A 17,995-nucleotide genomic window follows, 5' to 3' on the forward strand; every position below is an offset into this window, starting at 1 on the left:
TTACAGGGCATGGCAGGAAGCAGGGCTGTCCTTACCCATATGCAAACTATGCAGCTGCGTAGGGCACCAGGAAATTTGGGGCACCAAATTGCCCCAAATTTCCTGGTGCCCTACTCAGCTGCGTGCTGCTCCAGCGGCCAGTCCGATCCCCTGGTGGCTGAGCCGGCCAGGAAAGTTGCTCCCGCCCTGCACCCACTCCACCCTTTCCCCATGGCCCCCCGCCCCTGCTCCACCCCTGCCCCGCCCCCACTCCACCCCTTCCCCAAAGTCCCTGCTCCACATGGAAGTGTAGCGACCCAGCCCCAACCCGCTCTGCCAGCTCATGCTGGGAGGTCGTTCCCCTCCAAGCCCACTCCTGCCCCCCACAGACCTTGGGCGTAGCACCCCTCTCCCACCCCCCCATGGAGGCCTGGGGCCAGCTCCCCCCGCAGGGGGTCTGTTAGGGTACCACAATACCTAGGGACAGCCCTGGCAGGAAGTAAACATTGCCTGGCTGAACACATCACATACAGACACATTACTGGGAATCATTGTCAAAATGCTCCTTCAAAGCCTCCCTGATTCAAAGTCTCACTGTGCCCCTCTAGTTGCCCTTGTATCTGGCTGCTCAAAATCATCAGCCAACCAATCAGCCTCAGTGGCCCACCCCTGGAGAAACTTTTCCCCGCTTTGGTTCACAAATAATTTAGGGAGTAGAGCATGCCGCGGTGACCATCAGAATATCTTCCTCGCTGAGGTCTAACTGGCCAAAAAGCTGCCTTGCTGTTTGGGTTCCCAGAGTAAGGCTTCATGAGCCATGGGAGCAAGGGTGGTCTCCAAGGATCGCTGTGGGCATTTGCACATCCCGCACTGGAATCTTCTGGTCTGGAAAGAAAGTCTCAGCGTGCAGCTTTCTGTACAGTCCAGTGTTCCGAGAGATGCGTGCACCTTCCCTAACAACCCCACATTGATGTCTGTGAAACATCCTTGGTGATCCACCAGCACCTGCAAGACAATGGAGACGTAGCCCTTTCGGTTGATGTACTCTGTCACAAGATGGTCGGGGGCCAAAATTGGGATATGTGTTCCAGCTATCGCCCCGCCTCAGTTAGGGAATCCCATTGCTTCAAAGCCATCAGTTATTTCCTGGACGTTACCAAGAGTCACAGTCCTTCATAGCAGGAGGCGATTAATGGCCCGCCACACTTGCATCACTGCAGCCCCCACGGTGGACTTTCCAAATCCAAACTGATTCATAACTGACCAGTAGCATTCTGGAGTTGCCAGCTTCCACTCAGCAATCGCCACTTGCTTTTCTACGGTGAGGGCAGCTCTCATTCTGCTGTCCCTGCACTGCAGCGCTGGGGCGAGCTCTGCTCACAGTTGCGCATCTGAAAGTTCTGCAGCTGCTGCTCATCGACCCGTATATGCATCACAATGCGATCCCACCATTCAGTGTGTGTTTCCTGAGCCCAGTGTCGAAGGTCCACCATGGCAAGCTGGTCCGTGAATGCTAGCAGCAATCTTTAATTATTTGTTTCCATGGCAGACAGCAGGGCAGGCACTACCGATTTATTCTCCGTTTCGCAGCTCATGAAATACTGCATGACCAGCTGTGTTGCGTTCATAATGCTCATCCCCAGAATGGTCAGCAGCTCAGCGTTCATGCTGCCAGGCAGAGGGGGCGGGCACACAGTTTACAAGGTCTGTTGAAAAACAGTGAGAAATGAAGTAGTAAACCCATGGAATGATGGAATGGAAAGAACTGCGTCACAGGACAGCGAGCACATCCCCAAGATGCACTGCATCCATTCCTAGAGCTCCCAGCAACAGAGGTGACGAGTTGCACAGTGGGATAGCTGCCACGATGCAACGCTCTCTCTGTCGATGCAAGAGCAATAACTGTGGACACGCTCGGCCAACACGAGGATTGTTGTGTGGATGTGCTCCACCGACATTGTTAAAGCGACTTATGATCATCGACAAAACTTAAGTCTACTTAGCTCTGCAGTGTAGACGTGGCCTGACTGAGGTGTATCTGTACTTTTCAGCTGTACTTCAGTATAACTAAAAGCTTTGCTTCACTTTCTGATAGTTCATTTCCACGTTGCTTCTCATTTTAAAAGCTTTGCTTCCCCTACAAAATAGTTTTTGTTGACCGTGCCAAGCCATTGCCAGCTTTTGAGACATTGAGATTAGCTTTTAAAATTCTCTCAAAAAATATTAGAGAACGGTATATCAAAGAGCTGTGATAGTTGGTCTGGGCAGAGGACAAAGAATAAATAACTGTCAGTGTCAACTGTAGTGGTGGAGATGCAGATTTTAAAAGGTATGCATTTTATATTTTATTCTGTTTGCTTTTAACACTAGTAAATTACATATTTCTGGGCTTGTCTTGTTACAGTAACAATTGGATTACATCAGCAGTATTTGGATTGTATGCGGTAATGTGCATATTTGATGGAATAGTAATGTTTTGTAGAGAATATTATCTTCATGTTGTGATTGAAGAAAGGTTTTAAAAGTAGAGAATTCCCACTGAATCTCAGCACCACAACAAAATTGTTCCAAGGGACTAAAGTTGCTATCTTGCCAGTCTTTTTCACTCAGACAAAAGAGATCAGAAACTAGAACTACGGTAGAACACCAGAGTTACAAACTGACCAGTTAACCCCACACCTCATTTGGAACCGGAAATACACAGGCAGCAAGAGAGACATCCCCCTGCCCCCAAAAGCAAGTCCAGTCCAGTTCTGTGTTAAATGTAAACTACTAAAAAAAAAAAGGAGGGGGAGGGGAGCAGCATTTTTCTTCTGCATAGTAAAGTTTCAAAGCTGTATTAAGTCAATGTTCAGTTGTAAACTTTTGAAAGAACAACCATAACCTTTTGTTCAGAGTTACGAACAACCTCCATTCCCGAGGTGTTCGTAACTCTGAGGTTCTTCTGTATAGCAGAAACAAGAAGATAGTTTTTATGGGATGTTTCACTGTTTGGTTCATCTGCAGTGGTGATATTCGGGGAAGGCAACTGAGGGCAAAGTATGGTGATTGAAGTGAACTGTGTTATTTCTGAGACGGTTGTTTAATAGTCCTTTCACCTTCACTGCTCCACCGTAACACGTTATTTCAGATACACTTAAACTCTTTACCAGATTGAGTTTTGACTTTGACATTTTTTCATCATCTATTATTTTTATAATCACATTGCTTGTGCATTCCTTTAAACTCATGAGCTGGTTTTCATTCTGTCCCTCAGATATCTGAGTGAGACGAGACTGGGCCCATGAAAGAAACCACTTGAATGTTCGCAAAAAGAAAAGGAGTACTTGTGGCACCTTAGAGACTAACCAATTTATTTGAGCATAAGCTTTCGTGAGCTACAGCTCACTTCATCGGATGCATACTGTGGAAAATACAGAAGATGTTTACAAGTACTCCTTTTCTTTTTGCGAATACAGACTAACACGGCTGTTGCTCTGAAACCTGTCACTTGAATGTTAACACACCTCACAGCTAATATTGCAATGCCACTCACCCAAATTTGGCCTAGCAACCCCCCTGCGGGGGAGGAGGGGACAGCAGGAGCCAAACCTGAGCAGCACTACCATCCTGTGCACTGAAGGTCAGGTCGTAGCACCAGAAGTGGGGAGCCAAGCCCAGCCAGCCTCTTCCCAGACATGGGTTTTGTGGGTCAAAGTGGGACAGTCCCATGAAAGCCGGGACTGTTGGGATGTTTGTTGTTTTTCATTTTTATCTGCTGCTTGTTAATCTATCCTGCAAATTGTTAAGGCCTAACCTTTCCCTTACATCTCAGCTGACATTTCAGTAAGCATCTTGATTTACAAGGTTGTTGCTTCTTGAAATTTGGGGGTTTTAATTTTCCTTGTGCTTTTATTTATTTTGGGGGGGAGACTGTTGTTCTGTCTTTCACTTGGTGTTTCTGATATTCTTTTCTCCTTCATTGTTTTTCAATTGGCAACCACACCTAGGAAGAATTGCTCTGGGATTACCTCTGAGTAATCAGATAACTGGCCAGCCTTGTTGAAACAGGTAGGCAGGCCTGTCAGAGAGACAATAAACAGCCTGTCCTCTGCAGAAAGGAGTTAGGCTGGCCTTTTCCTTTTGGATAGAACCCCTTGATTGTCTGGAGCAAGTGAAAACAGTGCTGGGTAGTTTGGGAAGGGAGAGAAAATTAAATGGCTCTGCTGTATAGTATCTAGTCTTGCTGTAGCCGTGTCAGTCCCAGGATATTAGACAAGATGGGTGAGGTAATATCTTGTATTGGACCAACTTCTGTTGGTGAGAGAGACTAGCTTTTGAGCTTATACAGAGCTCTTCTTCAGATCTGGGAAACTTACTCAGCATAAGTAGTTAACACATTTCAAGGACTGTTCAAGGTGAAGAGGTCCGTTAACATCCCTTCAGTCATAGGTAAGGCTACAATTCTGTCACGGATTCTGTGATTTCTTCTGGGGCAGGGCTGGAGCAGCTGTCAGCTCTGGGGCCAACAGAACAGCTGACCAGCAGTCAGCACCAGGGCTGCTGGAGCAGTGGCTGGGGTTGGGTCAGCCCCCCTGGGGCTAGAGCAGCAGCAATCAGCCCCTGCTGCAGGAGCAGCAGCAGGTCTGGAGTAGCTGCAAGCCCCAGCAGCACTCTCTCTCCCCGGCTCTGCCCTACCCTGGATATTTTTAGTAAAAGTCAGGGACAGGGCATGGGCTTCTGTGAATTTTTGTATATTGCCTGTGACCTGTCCCTGACTTTTACTAAAAATAACCGTGACAAAATCTTAGCCTTAGTTATAGGGAGGCAAGGAAGTGGGGAGGGAGGGAGCAACTACTTGTGCTAAAAAATCTGTTCCATCTTGTATTTAGTTGTGACACACTGAGAAAGTTTCCCAGAACTGAAGAAGAGCTCTGTGTAAGCTCAAAAGCTTCTCTCTCACCAACAGAAGTTGTTCCAGTACAAGGTATTCGCTCACCCACTTGGTCTTTCTACTATATAGTGGTGGATGAAATGTGTGTCCGTCACAGGAGTCTGGTACGGGCTAGAAGTGGGCTTGTCATTTGTTATTCATGCCATCTCTTTCCTGAAGGATAGAAGGGGGCAGTAGATTCCCTGACGTTTGACTCACTGTGTAGTTCAGTCCTTTGACGGGTAATGAAGTTAACTACAAAAAGCATCACTACTGGTAAGTAAACATTTTCTTCATGCTACAGGAGCTAAACCAATCAGTTCAATATTTCAGTACATTCTGAGTGTTTTTTAAAGTATGTGGACTCCTTCTCTGACTTTTATAATCTGAAAATCCATGATACTGTAATGTTCAAGGTGGTCTAGTTGCCACATGTTCAAATTCCAGATAAACTATATTATCACAGTGACTATCTGAAGGGTCAACTGGACATTGCTTACCCCTCTTACATAATAGAACTGCGAGTTTTGGAAACTAATTGACCTTTTCACTGTTGGCATTTGAGGCAGTTTTTGTGCAGCAGTGTTAGTTTGTGCTGCTATTCATTCTGCACTTCATTGGGAACATGTGTGCCACGTGAAATAGCACAGAAGATGCCCCTTGCCATATATACTTGGGAAGTTAGCACTGAAATACTAGACCAGAGAGAGAAATGTTTTGCTTATTATCAAGAACATTTTGAAAGAACTCCAAAGGTTTTGCACCTGCCCAAACCTTGCGTGTTCTTCTATCCCTGCAGAATAGTTCATGTAAAATGTAACTAATGCATAGATTATTCCTAACTAACTTGCTGTGACTATTGTTTTCTGTGGCCACCTTGTGGCCAAAATTATTTTGTCATGGAGAAGTTCATACATAGAAGGGAAAAAATATGATAGCGCTTACTTAGAGAAATAGGTAACCAGAATAAACAAGATAATGTTGAGACTTTTAGTACAGCTAAATCAAGAAGGCATTTGTTCAGAATCCCCCTTATTGTTTGGGCCACAGGCAAAGGTTAAGAGCAAAAGAAAATGGTCACTATTGGCATAACTAACATATGTGTGGATATGTGTAGTTTTGAAGCTGTTTTTTTAAATTGTTAAATTCGGAGTAAGGAAGATTTCTAGTGTCTGTGTTTTTTCTAGAAACCCTACATGAGGAGCCAATGTGCTACATAAGGTGTTCATTAACCAAATGTCAGACGGCATCTAATATACACTTTGTTTTGGTTTATAAGTATAGTTAAAGCTTTGTATATTTCTGCTCAAGGTGAGAATTGTCTGGCCTTTCCAACTTTCACACTGCAGCCATTTTGTACAGCCCAGCAATCGCCTCGTATAAGTATCAATTTAGGATTACTGCCTGTCCTTTTATTGTCTGGGATCATCCCAGTTTTGTTGCTTAGGTTGCTGGATGCTGATGGGTGCTATTCGAGTTTTTGAGGCCATTGCAATAAGAAAACATTATGGAGTCACACTGTTGCAATGTCTTTAAGTTGTCAACGTGCAGTAGTATTTGAAATTCTTTTCTTGGTCTGTTGTGAGATTCTCTTACATGGTGAGTCCTCTTGATGGCCATTGACACTGATGAGATCTTCCTCATGAATTATAACTCACTGCTCCTAGGGTTCTCTAGGGCTGTGTGTTACTTCTTCATTGCCCCTCCCTTAACTTGCATTTATACTATTTTGTTGATCAAGATGTAATTAAATTAAAGGAAAACTAAAAATAAATGCAGTAAGTAAGTTAATATTCAAAGCTGTAGAAATCCCCATTCCGCTTTCTGTATCACCAAATAAGAACCATTTCATGTTCTCCACAGCTGGTTGCACATTTATTGCAGTGGAAAAGATGAGCCTGTTGATACAGTACGTAAAGTCTGGTTTTACTGGGATTGTGTGAAACCTACCTTACATCAGAAAATAGATTTAGAAAACATGCAACCTCCTTGCAATAAGAATCAGCTTCAAGGAGAACTCAGATAACATGATGTGGTTCATTCTATTCAAACACTAAGCAAAGAAGAAAACACTTGAATTGAAATAAATCTTAATTTCAAGACTATCTGGGCAACTGGGATAAAGTAATGTATGTGTTCTATTCTCCCATGCCTAGAGCAATAATAAGAGTTCTCGCTGTGTAGCCAGAAAAACAAGGATCAACAATAGCACAAAAAGAACAAGTTTTTCTTTGAGGATTTGTCTATGTGGATCCCACTTCTGGGGCTGTCATAAATAGAAAGGGAAGGGTAAACCCCTTTAAAATCCCTCCTGGCCAGAGGAAATCTCCTCTCACCTGTAAAGGGTTAAGAAGCTAAAGGTAACCTCGCTGGCACCTGACCAAAATGACCAATGAGGAGACAAGATACTTTAAAAAGCTGGTAGGAGGGAGAGAAACAGGGTTTGTGTGTCTGTCTACATTTTGTCTTTGCCGGGGATAGACCAGGAATGAAGCCTTAGAACTTTTAGTAAGTAATCTAGCTAGGTATGTGTTAGATTATGATTTCTTTAAATGGCTGAGAAAAGAATTGTGCTGAATAGAATAACTATTTCTGTCTGTGTATCTTTTTTGTAACTTAAGGTTTTTGCCTAGAGGGGTTCTCTATGTTTTGAATCTAATTACCCTGTAAGGTATTTACCATCCTGATTTTACAGGGGGGATTTCTTATTTCTAATTCTATTTTTATTAAAAGTCTTCTTGTAAGAAAACTGAATGCTTTTTCATTGTTCTCAGATCCAGGGGTTTGGGTCTGTGGTCACCTATGCAAATTGGTGAGGCTTTTTATCCAACATTTCCCAGGAAAGGGAGGGTGCAAGTGTTGGGAGGATTGTTCATTGTTCTTAAGATCCAAGGGTCTGGGTCTGTAGTCACCTAGGCAAATTGGTGAGGCTTTTTACCAAACCTTGTCCAGGAAGTAGGGTGCAAGGTTTTTGGGAAGTATTTTGGGGGGAAAGACGTATCCAAACAGCTCTTCCCCAGTAACCAGTATTTGTTTGGTGGTGGTAGCGGCCAATCCAAGGACAAAAGGGTGGAATATTTTGTACCTTGGGGAAGTTTTGACCTAAGCTGGTAAAGATAAGCTTAGGAGGTTTTTCATGCAGGTCCCCACATCTGTACCCTAGAGTTCAGAGTGGGGGAGGAACCTTGACAGGGGCACACACCTCAGGATTGGGATCCACATGGACAAAGAATCCCAGTAACTCTACAGTAAGTAAACTGTTCTTTTTGGTAACAAGTTCTGAGTTGAATGTGCCTTCTAGATGCTGATGAATAAAAGGTGTCAATCAGGAGCTTTGCCATTGAAATGCCAACTTTTTCCAACGGTTAACAAATTGTGGTATTTGAGGTACCACAGTTACATCCTGTTCTGAATGTAGGGGGAAGCTGTGGTATATTAGATATCAACACGTGGTGGTAGTAACCTTTGGCAAATGTTCACTTTTTTAAAATGGCAATCACTTTATTTGGTGTATCTTGATTCCATGTAAGAAATGCTAGTCTCTGTGATTGATTATTTGCCAGTTATACAGTGGAGCATGAGAGAGAGGCAATGGAGTAATTATCACAATTAAATATACAGAGATACACACATACATACATGCACACTGCATATGTATAAATATTCTATAAATATAAAGAAGCCACAAGAGTTGTTGCTGCTTCAGTAGTGCTGTTGCTTTCTCATTCGTACAAACTAGTTAATTCTTGTATTATAGTGTATATAGTTTTCTGTTAGTGTCAGTAAATCCGTTAGCTATAATTAGAGACTTTGTAGGTCCTGAACAGGACTTTGCCTTGGGATGGGGCAAGCCCCGGTCCCCAGGCTTTAAGCCCTGTGATTGCTGAAAGTCCTTCAAGCCAAGAACTAAGAAGGAGTGAGATATTCGTTTAAGAGCGCTCCTCATGGAGTCGGCCCTCACCCCGGCACTGGAGAAATGCTCCGACTCGGCGCCAAGCACCATGACTTCGGTATGCAGTGCCCGACCTGCTAGAGTTGGCAAGAGTCCCTCCGCTGCTGATCGTCAGAACCCACTCGACCAGAGCACAGGCATCTTCGGCAGCTTTCCTGGCACACTTCCCGATCCAGGACATTTGTCAAGCTGTAATGTGGTCCTTGGTGCACATGGCCCACTTTGCCATCCCTCAGCAGGCCAGGGATGACGCTGGGTTTGGCAGAGCTGCGTGGCAGTCTACACATCCATGAACTCCTACCCTCCTCCGAGGGATATTGCGTTGGAGTCACCTAAGTTGAATGGACATGAGCAAGCACTCGTTTTTTCCGTAACTGGTGTTCTTTGAGATGTGTTGTTCATGTCCTTTCCACAACCCGCCCTCCTTCCCCACAGTTGGTGTTTCCAGCTAGAAGGAACTGAGAGTGGGTGGAGCCAGTGGCGCCCTATAAACTGCGGCATATGCGCGCCACTCCAGGGGGCACCGGAGCAGGTCCCTTACAGATACTGCTGTGGGAAAAACTTCCAGCACCGGTGCATGTGGCGAGCACACACACTTAAGTTGAATGGACATGAGCAACACATCTCGAAGAATACCAGTTATGGAAAAAGGTAACTGTCTTTTCTCTCGTTTACAGCATTTCTGCTAATACATCCCAGAATGATGTTCGCTTTTTTTGCAACTGTTGACTCATATTTAGCTTGTGATCCACTATGACCCCCAGATCCCTTTCCACGGTACTCCTTCCTCAGCAGTCATTTCCCATTTTGTACGTGCACAACTGATTGTTCCTTCCTGATTGGAGTACTTTGCATTTGTCCTCATTGAATTTCATCCTATTTACTTCAGACCATTTCAACAGTTTGTCCAGATCATTTTGAATTCTAATTCTATCCTCCAAAGCACTTGCAACCCCTCCCAGCTTGGTATCGTCCGCAAACTTTATTATGTGCTTTACTTTTGAAGAAAGCTCAGGCATTCCTACTTGACATAAGCTTTTCAAGGAAAGTCTTACAATAGATATATTTCATAATACATTAGGTGGGGGGTCCAGTTGTTCACTTGGTGTTTGGTATACTGATGACATTCAGACTAATTTTTGCGGTTGTATTGTTTGTTAGTGTTTTGAGATGCATTTTGTATTAAATGGAAATGAAAGGCAGGGTGTGTATATACGTATATGTAATATAGGCTGCTAGCTTCTCATCTTTGAATAAGTGTGGATTTTGAATTAGTTTGTGGTGATATCCTGGTTTTCATTTGTACAAATAACTGTCTCCATACAGTTTACTGGACTAATCTTTGCAGTCTTGAGATAATCAGGATGTTGAAAGGAGACCTGAGCTTCATTGGCAGAGCTGTGCTAGGGAAGCTTGGACAGACCTGCACCACTACAGTTGAGGAGACAAGACCAGACTTGTCGGTTGCCAAGGAAGATGTTTTACTCCCCCTTCAGGAACACGGGACTAGCACCTTGGCCAAGCTTTCACACCAAAAGCTACTAGCACTGTTTTACAGCTCTTGGGAGAGAGGTCTGCCATCATTCTGCAGTATATTCAATATCCCAAGGAAAAAACCCTGGTTCACATTAGAACCTGCCAGAGCTGTTAAGATCTACCTGGCAAGAACTCCGGCGTCTAGGACTCTTTGTTCTGACCCTCCCAAGAGCAAGAGAGTGGCCAAAGTACAGCATTAAATAGGAGCATAAAGCTGTTTGTAAGCAATATGATTTACTTCAGCACCTAGAATAGTGGGGCCCAACCTTTAAACTGTACTGCAATATAAATGTAAATAATAGAGAAAAATCTTACCAGGAGGATCAAGTAAGACCACATTCTGTGTGATGCACAGAAGAGCCGTTCGTATCCTACAAAAAAAATCTGCAAGGCAGCAGCTTGCTCATCTTGTCACTCGTTTGCTAGACACTAGGTGAAGCAAATGGACACTGCTTTTGGTAGGAGGGTCTTGGATACTGTAGTAGCACCATGAGCCTTTGAAAGATATCACTCACACCTGGATTTGGGAGGATTGGGGAGGGGAGAGGAGGAAAAGATGATTTTGCTATTCTAAGGATTTCTATTCTGTGACTACACAATGCTCTTCATTCTAACCCACCCTATACTTAAAAGGACAAAGTTACTGTGCTCAGTAGATGGCTTTAATCAGGAGAAGCTAATGATTAGTTAGTTATCTGATAAAGTAGAGCTGTTTTTTCCCACTTGAAAGCATACTGACTGGATTATGTTTCCAAGTGGGAGTCCAGCCTCCTTCCTTGTGATCCAAGTCTAGTCTTATAGAAAAAGATAAATGATGAGGTATTAATTTTATCCATCCATCATTATCATAAGCACAAAGTTCTTAAGAGGTTTATGGTGGGTGGGGAGAGAAAATCTGAGGCAAACAGGTACAGGTGTGGGATTATTTGCAACTGGTGTGTGGTGTTGATATAATTCTTTTGGAATATAACATTTCTTGACAAATTTGAAGTTTCAATAGCCTTAGATAAGTTATCTCCAGTATTGCCATGTTCCTGGTTATGTTTAGTATGAAGTATAACTATAATTACAAGTTCTGAGGGAATGTTACCCAAGGCAAAAGTTGAAGGCTTTTAATGGCAACCGCTGTATGCTGGACTTGTGCAATAAACTGAGCATCAGGAAGATTAAGGTTAGCTTATCTTTACCCAGATGTACAGAGAGGTGGACATAAGTCTTGAAACCTTGCAAGATACAAGCCCCGGCTGTTTAAGAATCTGACCTATATTACAATGTATTTTGTCGAAGGCAGTGGTTCTCAAACTTTTTTTTCAAGGACCACTTGAAAATTGCTGAGGGTCTCGGCAGATCACTTAATGATCTTTCCAAATGTTGTTTGTACCATTAGCTAAACTATTGTAAAGCACTTTGGATAAAAGTGCTATATAAAAAAACCTTAATAATAATTAAGGGTTTTTTTGTTCTACAAATAAAAGCACACAACTTGTATTTTAATATCAGTAGTCTTACCTTTCTAATGAGATGGATGTGCCCTCTCTTCCCTGCTGTGGCAGCCTTCTAGCTGGGGCTGGAAAGGAGGGGGTCTCTCCCCTGCCACAGCAGCTGCTGAGGCTGGGAAGGAGGGCTGTCTCTTCCCAGCAGCCACAGCCCTGGAGCTGGGGAAAGTTGCCTCTTTCTCTGGCCACTGCAGCCCTGCATGTCCCAAATTCCACCCATCCCCTCTTCTCACCCCACTTCCCCCTCCCACCTACCCCCTATTCCCCCTGAGGCCACCACCTCACCTTACGTGTGCATCTTCTCCAGGGTCCAGGCACCTAATTAGTGGAGCCATGCCTGCGCGGCTCCACTAATTCGGTGGGTGGCCCTTCATTCTCTTGTGTACGGCTGCCCAGACACACACCTTAGAGGGAAATATCCACGGACCACCTGACTGGAGCTCGTGGACCACAGTTCGAGACCCTCTGGTCTAAGGCCAGTTTTAGACAAGAGATAAAGATAGTGCTGGCCATTTCAGTGTAATCTTTCAGTATATTACAATATGTTGTAGCAAAACGACATACAGTGGTACTGTGCTCTGCATGTGTTATTGTAACAGTCTGATTGGTGCGCACTGCCCTCCACGTGTTCTATTATTGCACATGGGTGTATAAAATCCTCCTCTGATTTAGACAAATATATCATTGCTGTAGAAGGCTTTTGAAAAGAGAGTTTAAGGGCACTTTTTGTAAATCAGTGCCTTCTCAGCTTGGACAGTTGTGTAAACAAGCTTGTGTTAATGTTAAACTTACATTACTATTTACAGTAACGTAAACTGAAGCATAAATTGGCAGTGTACATTATGTAAACATTAAAAGCTTGGTTTGCGCACACTTTCATAGAACTTATGGTTTAGATAAAGTACACTAACAGATCACATGTTAAGTATAGTAAGTGACGTTTGTCAGGAGTGAGATGTGCCTTAGCAGAAAAGGTGAACGTATGACAGAGAGGGGCTAGTTATCTACTCAGAATTCATGATTCTTCTATGACAGAATAGGCATATTTCCTTGTGAATAAAAAGTTTATCCATCCCCTTGGGCCCTGAGATCTGGATACATCATCATACATGTTAGCCAAGCAAAATATACCACAATGAGGAAGACTCTCAGCAGGGTCATTATCAGCTAGTCAGGATTTACCATCTCCTTTGTGCCAGCACAGGGAATTTTCCAGTATGAAGGACCAGTGGTGCCAGACTATCACCATCAAGGTAAACTCCTTGCCTGGGTGAAATGGGAGTACTTGTGAAATGTATAAAATATTCTTTTTATAAACAAAGCCAATATGCATATAGATAGGCTTAATTGCCAACTGGGTGGAACCTCAAAATGTCAATCTCTCTTCACATATATTGAATTTCTGCAATTGGTCCTTCTTAATGTAGTACCAGTTTTCTCACTGCTCTTCCAAGCATCAATTTTTCCCGTGGTTCGTTGTCCGGAATCATGTCTGCACTTCTCTCTGCTTTCAGCATTATTGAAGGACATTTTTCCTGGACTGTCTTCAGACCAGCCTGAGTTATGTTCCTGCAGAAATCCACATGGAGGGTTTGTAAAGAGCCCCCATAGAGGATCACAGCTTCCAGAGTCTGGTCAGTGATCCGCACACAGTTTTCCAGTTTGAGTATCTTGAGGTTTGGGCAGCTTTTGAGAAGCAACAACAGGTAATCATCTGTGACGTGGCCACATCCAGAAAGGGTCAGGGACAGCAAGTTTGGGCACCTGAAAACATGGTCATTGTATGTGAGACAGAAGAATAATGTGTATAATCTGTAAAAGCAATTCCCACTTAGCGATTCCCAAAATCAAGTTCTGAAAAGCAATGCAAAGCAAGCTCTTCCAGCAATGGTTTGGGAATCAAGACATTTGGGTTATAAATCCTGACTCTACCACTGACTTGCTGTGCGACCTCACAGAAGTCACTTGACTTCTCTCTGCCTCAGCCCATCTATTGAGGTCAACAGCAACCTCTGAACCCTGCTTTTAGTGCCCTGGCACATTAGGGAATTCCAGCATCAGGTCCTGGCCAGAGATTTTAATGGATACCTGCACTGAAAGGACTTTGGTTGTCTGATATAGCAAGAGTGAAGGAGCCTGCTTGGCCCATCCTGTGTGCTGGGGGATAAGTATTGTGACTGCAACTCAGAGAGAGAAATGGTCGTCCCCCAGAATTAAGGAGCAGGGATAAATAAGGATATTAACTTGGGGCCAACTTAACTGAGTTATTGATTGGATTTGATCAAAACTGCTTGCTTTTACTTAATATGTACACATCGATTCTTCCCCCCTGCCACAATATTGAACCACCTGCAAATATTAACACACACACCCTGCAAAGGGAGGAAGGGAGCACAGAGTAGTTTTGCTTTTAAACTATTGCATAACAGATAAAAATCAAGGTCTAATAAATAGATGTGTGGAATCCACTCTCCTAATAAGCTTCATTTAAACCCTGCCCAGAGGCAAATGCAGAATCTTATGAGGACACTCGTGCCAAATGCTAACCAAAAGGATCAGTGTCACTTTTTTCCTGTTTCCCTTCTACTAGCTCGAGACTGAGTTGTGCTAAATGTATGTAAAACCTGGCAGGACTGGCAGCTTCAGGATCAGAAGTTGGTGGGATATCTGGCCTCTTTGCAGAATACAACCCTTCCATCCAAAGTGCCTGTCTTTCTGACAGCTTCCTCGGGGAAGCAATTTTAAAAGCACTGGTTTTACTATCTAATTTATTCAGCTAAATCGGCTTTGAGATGGAGCTCCTGTAGGCTTGTTTGCCTGGAATCTGACTACAGAAATGTTTAATGCTGCTTTATAGTCTAGTGACTGGTGAGACCTTTATTCAGGAGTTTGCTAGAGCTGGAATAGGCTGCCTACACTCAGCTGAGTGAGCCTTTCAAAACAAAGCTTCATGCCTTCAGACTATGAAGGGATTTTAGAGGCCATGAACAATTGCTCAGTAAAAGGGGAACTGGTCATTAACTGTAGGGCAAAATCAATTTAGCTTGTTGTTTTTAATCTTGAGCATGTTTGCTAATGCCAGGTATCCCCCACCATGCCTGTCTGCTCCACTGTTGTGGGGAGATAACAAAGTGTGGTCATGTTAGCAAAGAGAAGGTTCCTTGGGAATTTCACTTTGCTTTGTTTTCTGCCCATGAGAATGAAGCAGGAGAGGTGCTCTGGAGGAAAGCATGAGGGCTGCATGCAGTTCAGTTCCTGCCCCAAAAAACTTTACTGAGGAAGTCAAGGATGCAGACACCTCTGATTGGTTTGAATACAGATTACTTGTCATTGGAGGTAAAATACCTGAGAGACAGGAAATGCAGAGTTAAGACTGAACATGTCAATTTAATGTATTTTACACTGTCCCCATTTTTCATGTTCAGTGTGCCTGAGATCTTTGTATTAACATAACTGCATTATAGAAGTTATGAGCAGCAGGAAGAGGGAACAAGTTTGTAGTTTTGGGAGCTAGGGAATCTAAAATAATCAGCCTTGAAATAGTTAATGGTTGTACATGCTGTCATTGTTAGGTTTCAGAGTTAACTCATTGAGATTAATCTGGTGGTTGAAAGCTGTTTCAGGGATATAGCATGGCTTAGGCTAGAAACATTTTATATATACAATAAAATAAAAGCTTAGAATGTGATATGCAATTCTGCAGCCAGTGTGGATGCTGTTGGAATCTCTGGAATTGAAGAATTCACACCTGCACCGTTTCCCGCTCCCATTCTCAATCATTTTGCTAATTAAAACCAAATTAACTGGAAACTCTTCTTTAAAACTGGTTCTGTCACAGTCACTTTTGTGAAACCAGTGCAGCCTTAGATACACATGGCTTGAAGAGAGCTGCCTTTTCCAACTCTGCCTGCCTCTACCTTTCTTTTTTTCTTCTCTGCAATCTGAGCCTGTACCTTCATCCATTTGATTCCCTATTGCTCTGATCATCTTTTGCAGCTGGCCTACAGGTGTTTACATACCATACAAATTCAGAGCTAGTGCAAGCTAAAAGGCCCCAAATATAAAAGTATTTCTAGCTCTCGCATTCTTTTGTGTCCCATTGGACACCTAGAACTGCAGGCTCTGCATCATAAACACACAGCTCAGGGTGCAGGTGGTGGAAATCTTAGTTTTTAATTCCAGATCTAATCTAGGAGCAGCAATTTTCTGTTGCTAAATTGTGTGAAGAAATGGCTGTGCCTCTGCATCCTTGCTGTTTGGACTGGTGTCAGCTTTTGTCTTTGTCATTTACTTTAGCTAGCACAGCTGGCTTGCATTGATGTCTGCTTTTCCTCACTGTGCTGTCCCCTTGGCTATATGACCCCAAAATAGTTTACATAAAGCTCAGAAATATATTTATAATCATTAAACCTCAGCATAGATAACATGAGCATTCACAATTTACAGAGAAAGAGAGTTAGGCTGCTCTAACACAGAATAAAATGTAAACCTTAGATCCATTCTACCTTCACATGTGTCTGCCTGGCACTTGTGAGGAAAAGTGGAATTTGAGTTTACCAACATGTTTAGGGAGATGCCAGTTTTATTCATAAAAAAGAATCTCCCTCTCTTAGGGATTAAAGCTCTTGCTCCATTTCTGAGGATTTTTTTGTCCTGCACAGAATGGTGCTATTAAATAGTTCGTTAGCCACACTTTCTTAGCATGCATTGTCACTAATACCTTGGGAATATCACATGCATTTGTCAAGCAAGTAAGGGCTGAGGGAAGCCCAGTAAAATTCAACAGAAAAATGCACTACATTTTCACTAAAACCAATTTCTTATGTGGTGCTAAAACTAAATAAATGGTGCTCCAAAGCCAAAATCTCTGGGTATTTAGTGTTCTGTTCCAGAAAGGATGTGTAAACAGTTAAAAGCGTCAATGCTTTCAATTTAATGAGCTTAAGCTTTACATTAGATGTAAAATTTCACACTCCAAGAACATACCTGTTGCAAACTTGTATTAAAAAATCATTGACCGTATTTTCATGCTTGCGACAGATGTCTTTCTGGAATGTGTTTTTCATCCAGTCCTCAATGTTACACACCTTGACTCTGCTTGAATGCCAGCAGATGGACAGGTACCTTAAAGTTGGTCCCAAGAGAAAATTATCCTTCTTTAGTTCCACAGGAGAATGGAAATTCAGCACAGGCCACAGAAAAGGATCCTGAAACACTTCTAGTAATTTCTGACATGTCTGGGCTAAACTCTTTCTACTGTTTTTGTCCAGGAAAGAAAATAGGTGCAAAAGGCACTCCCAGTTAAGCTGGGTTATATGCATAGCCCGTGCGGAGTCGTGCTCTTTGGCAGAGTGGACTAACAGCAATACTGAAGGGGCCTGACCAGCCTCAGAATCACCACTGGGCTGTTGAACATATATGGTTGTGGAATGGTGTTTATTTTTGGCCAACAACTGGTGCAGGAGTTTAAAAAAAAAAAACACAGCTCAGAGTCCCACATGCAGCAGGCTGTTGCTCCATTTCTTGTCCAGGGGAATGGAATGGCCAAGCAGAAAAGAAGCAATTGAGTTAAATCAAGTGTTTCCTTAAAAGGAATTATTTTCCTTTTAGTCAATCCTGATGTTTAGCAAAGGGCTTGAGGCAGATGAGATTGAATTGAGCTTAGTTTACCAGTGTGAGTGATGAAGATGCATAAACTCCTTTCCCTAGTGGTACCTTGAAATTGTCTCTATCATGAGAAACAGGATCTTTCAAGACTTAGGCTATGGATTTCAATCTGTTGTTATGCCTTGTCTACCTGTGAACTGCTGTAGTAGTCCACCCCAGGTTAAGTTGGCATGGAGGTGTGTGGATTTTTCACATCCATGAGTGATTTAACTTTTACCATATGCCAGGCCTCAAACAGTTATTGTGCCTCATGCAGTGGCTTTTTGTTGTGTGTACATTAAAGACAAGGAAGGGGCAACTTGAGTGTGTCAGTGACCTCTTCACAAAGACTTGCTAATTTCTATTGTAAAGATTTGTATATAATTCCTGTTTCATGGTGGGGTGCATTACTTTCAGTATAAATGTATATGCCCAGATCAAAAGTCATTCAGAGGCCAAACAGACATATCTAAA

General features: G+C 43.0%; 1 protein-coding gene across 1 annotated transcript; it reads right to left on the reverse strand.

Moving 5' to 3' along the window:
• Positions 1 to 12,136: 12,136 nt before the first annotated feature.
• On the reverse strand, positions 12,137 to 17,216 carry FBXL22 (F-box and leucine rich repeat protein 22). The gene is made up of 2 exons (XM_074966109.1): positions 16,862 to 17,216; positions 12,137 to 13,639 (listed from the first exon to the last, which is right to left on the reverse strand). The coding sequence occupies exons 1-2, from the start codon at positions 17,194 to 17,196 to the stop codon at positions 13,294 to 13,296; spliced, it is 681 nt and encodes a 226-aa protein (XP_074822210.1). The 5' UTR covers positions 17,197 to 17,216; the 3' UTR covers positions 12,137 to 13,293.
• Between the last annotated feature and the right edge of the window lie 779 nt (positions 17,217 to 17,995).

Source organism: Natator depressus, chromosome 10 (genome assembly GCF_965152275.1).
Source record: "Natator depressus isolate rNatDep1 chromosome 10, rNatDep2.hap1, whole genome shotgun sequence".
NCBI classification, from domain to species: Eukaryota; Metazoa; Chordata; order Testudines; family Cheloniidae; genus Natator; species Natator depressus.

What these genes read in the sequence shown, in the direction of transcription:
- FBXL22 (XM_074966109.1), bottom strand. Translation starts at nt 17,196, where the DNA reads ATGCATATAACCCAGCTTAACTGGGAGTGCCTTTTGCACCTATTTTCT. An exon ending in TTAATACAAGTTTGCAACAG is followed by an intron (nt 13,640 to 16,861) that starts GTATGTTCTTGG and finishes CCATGTTTTCAG; the next exon opens with GTGCCCAAACTTGCTGTCCC.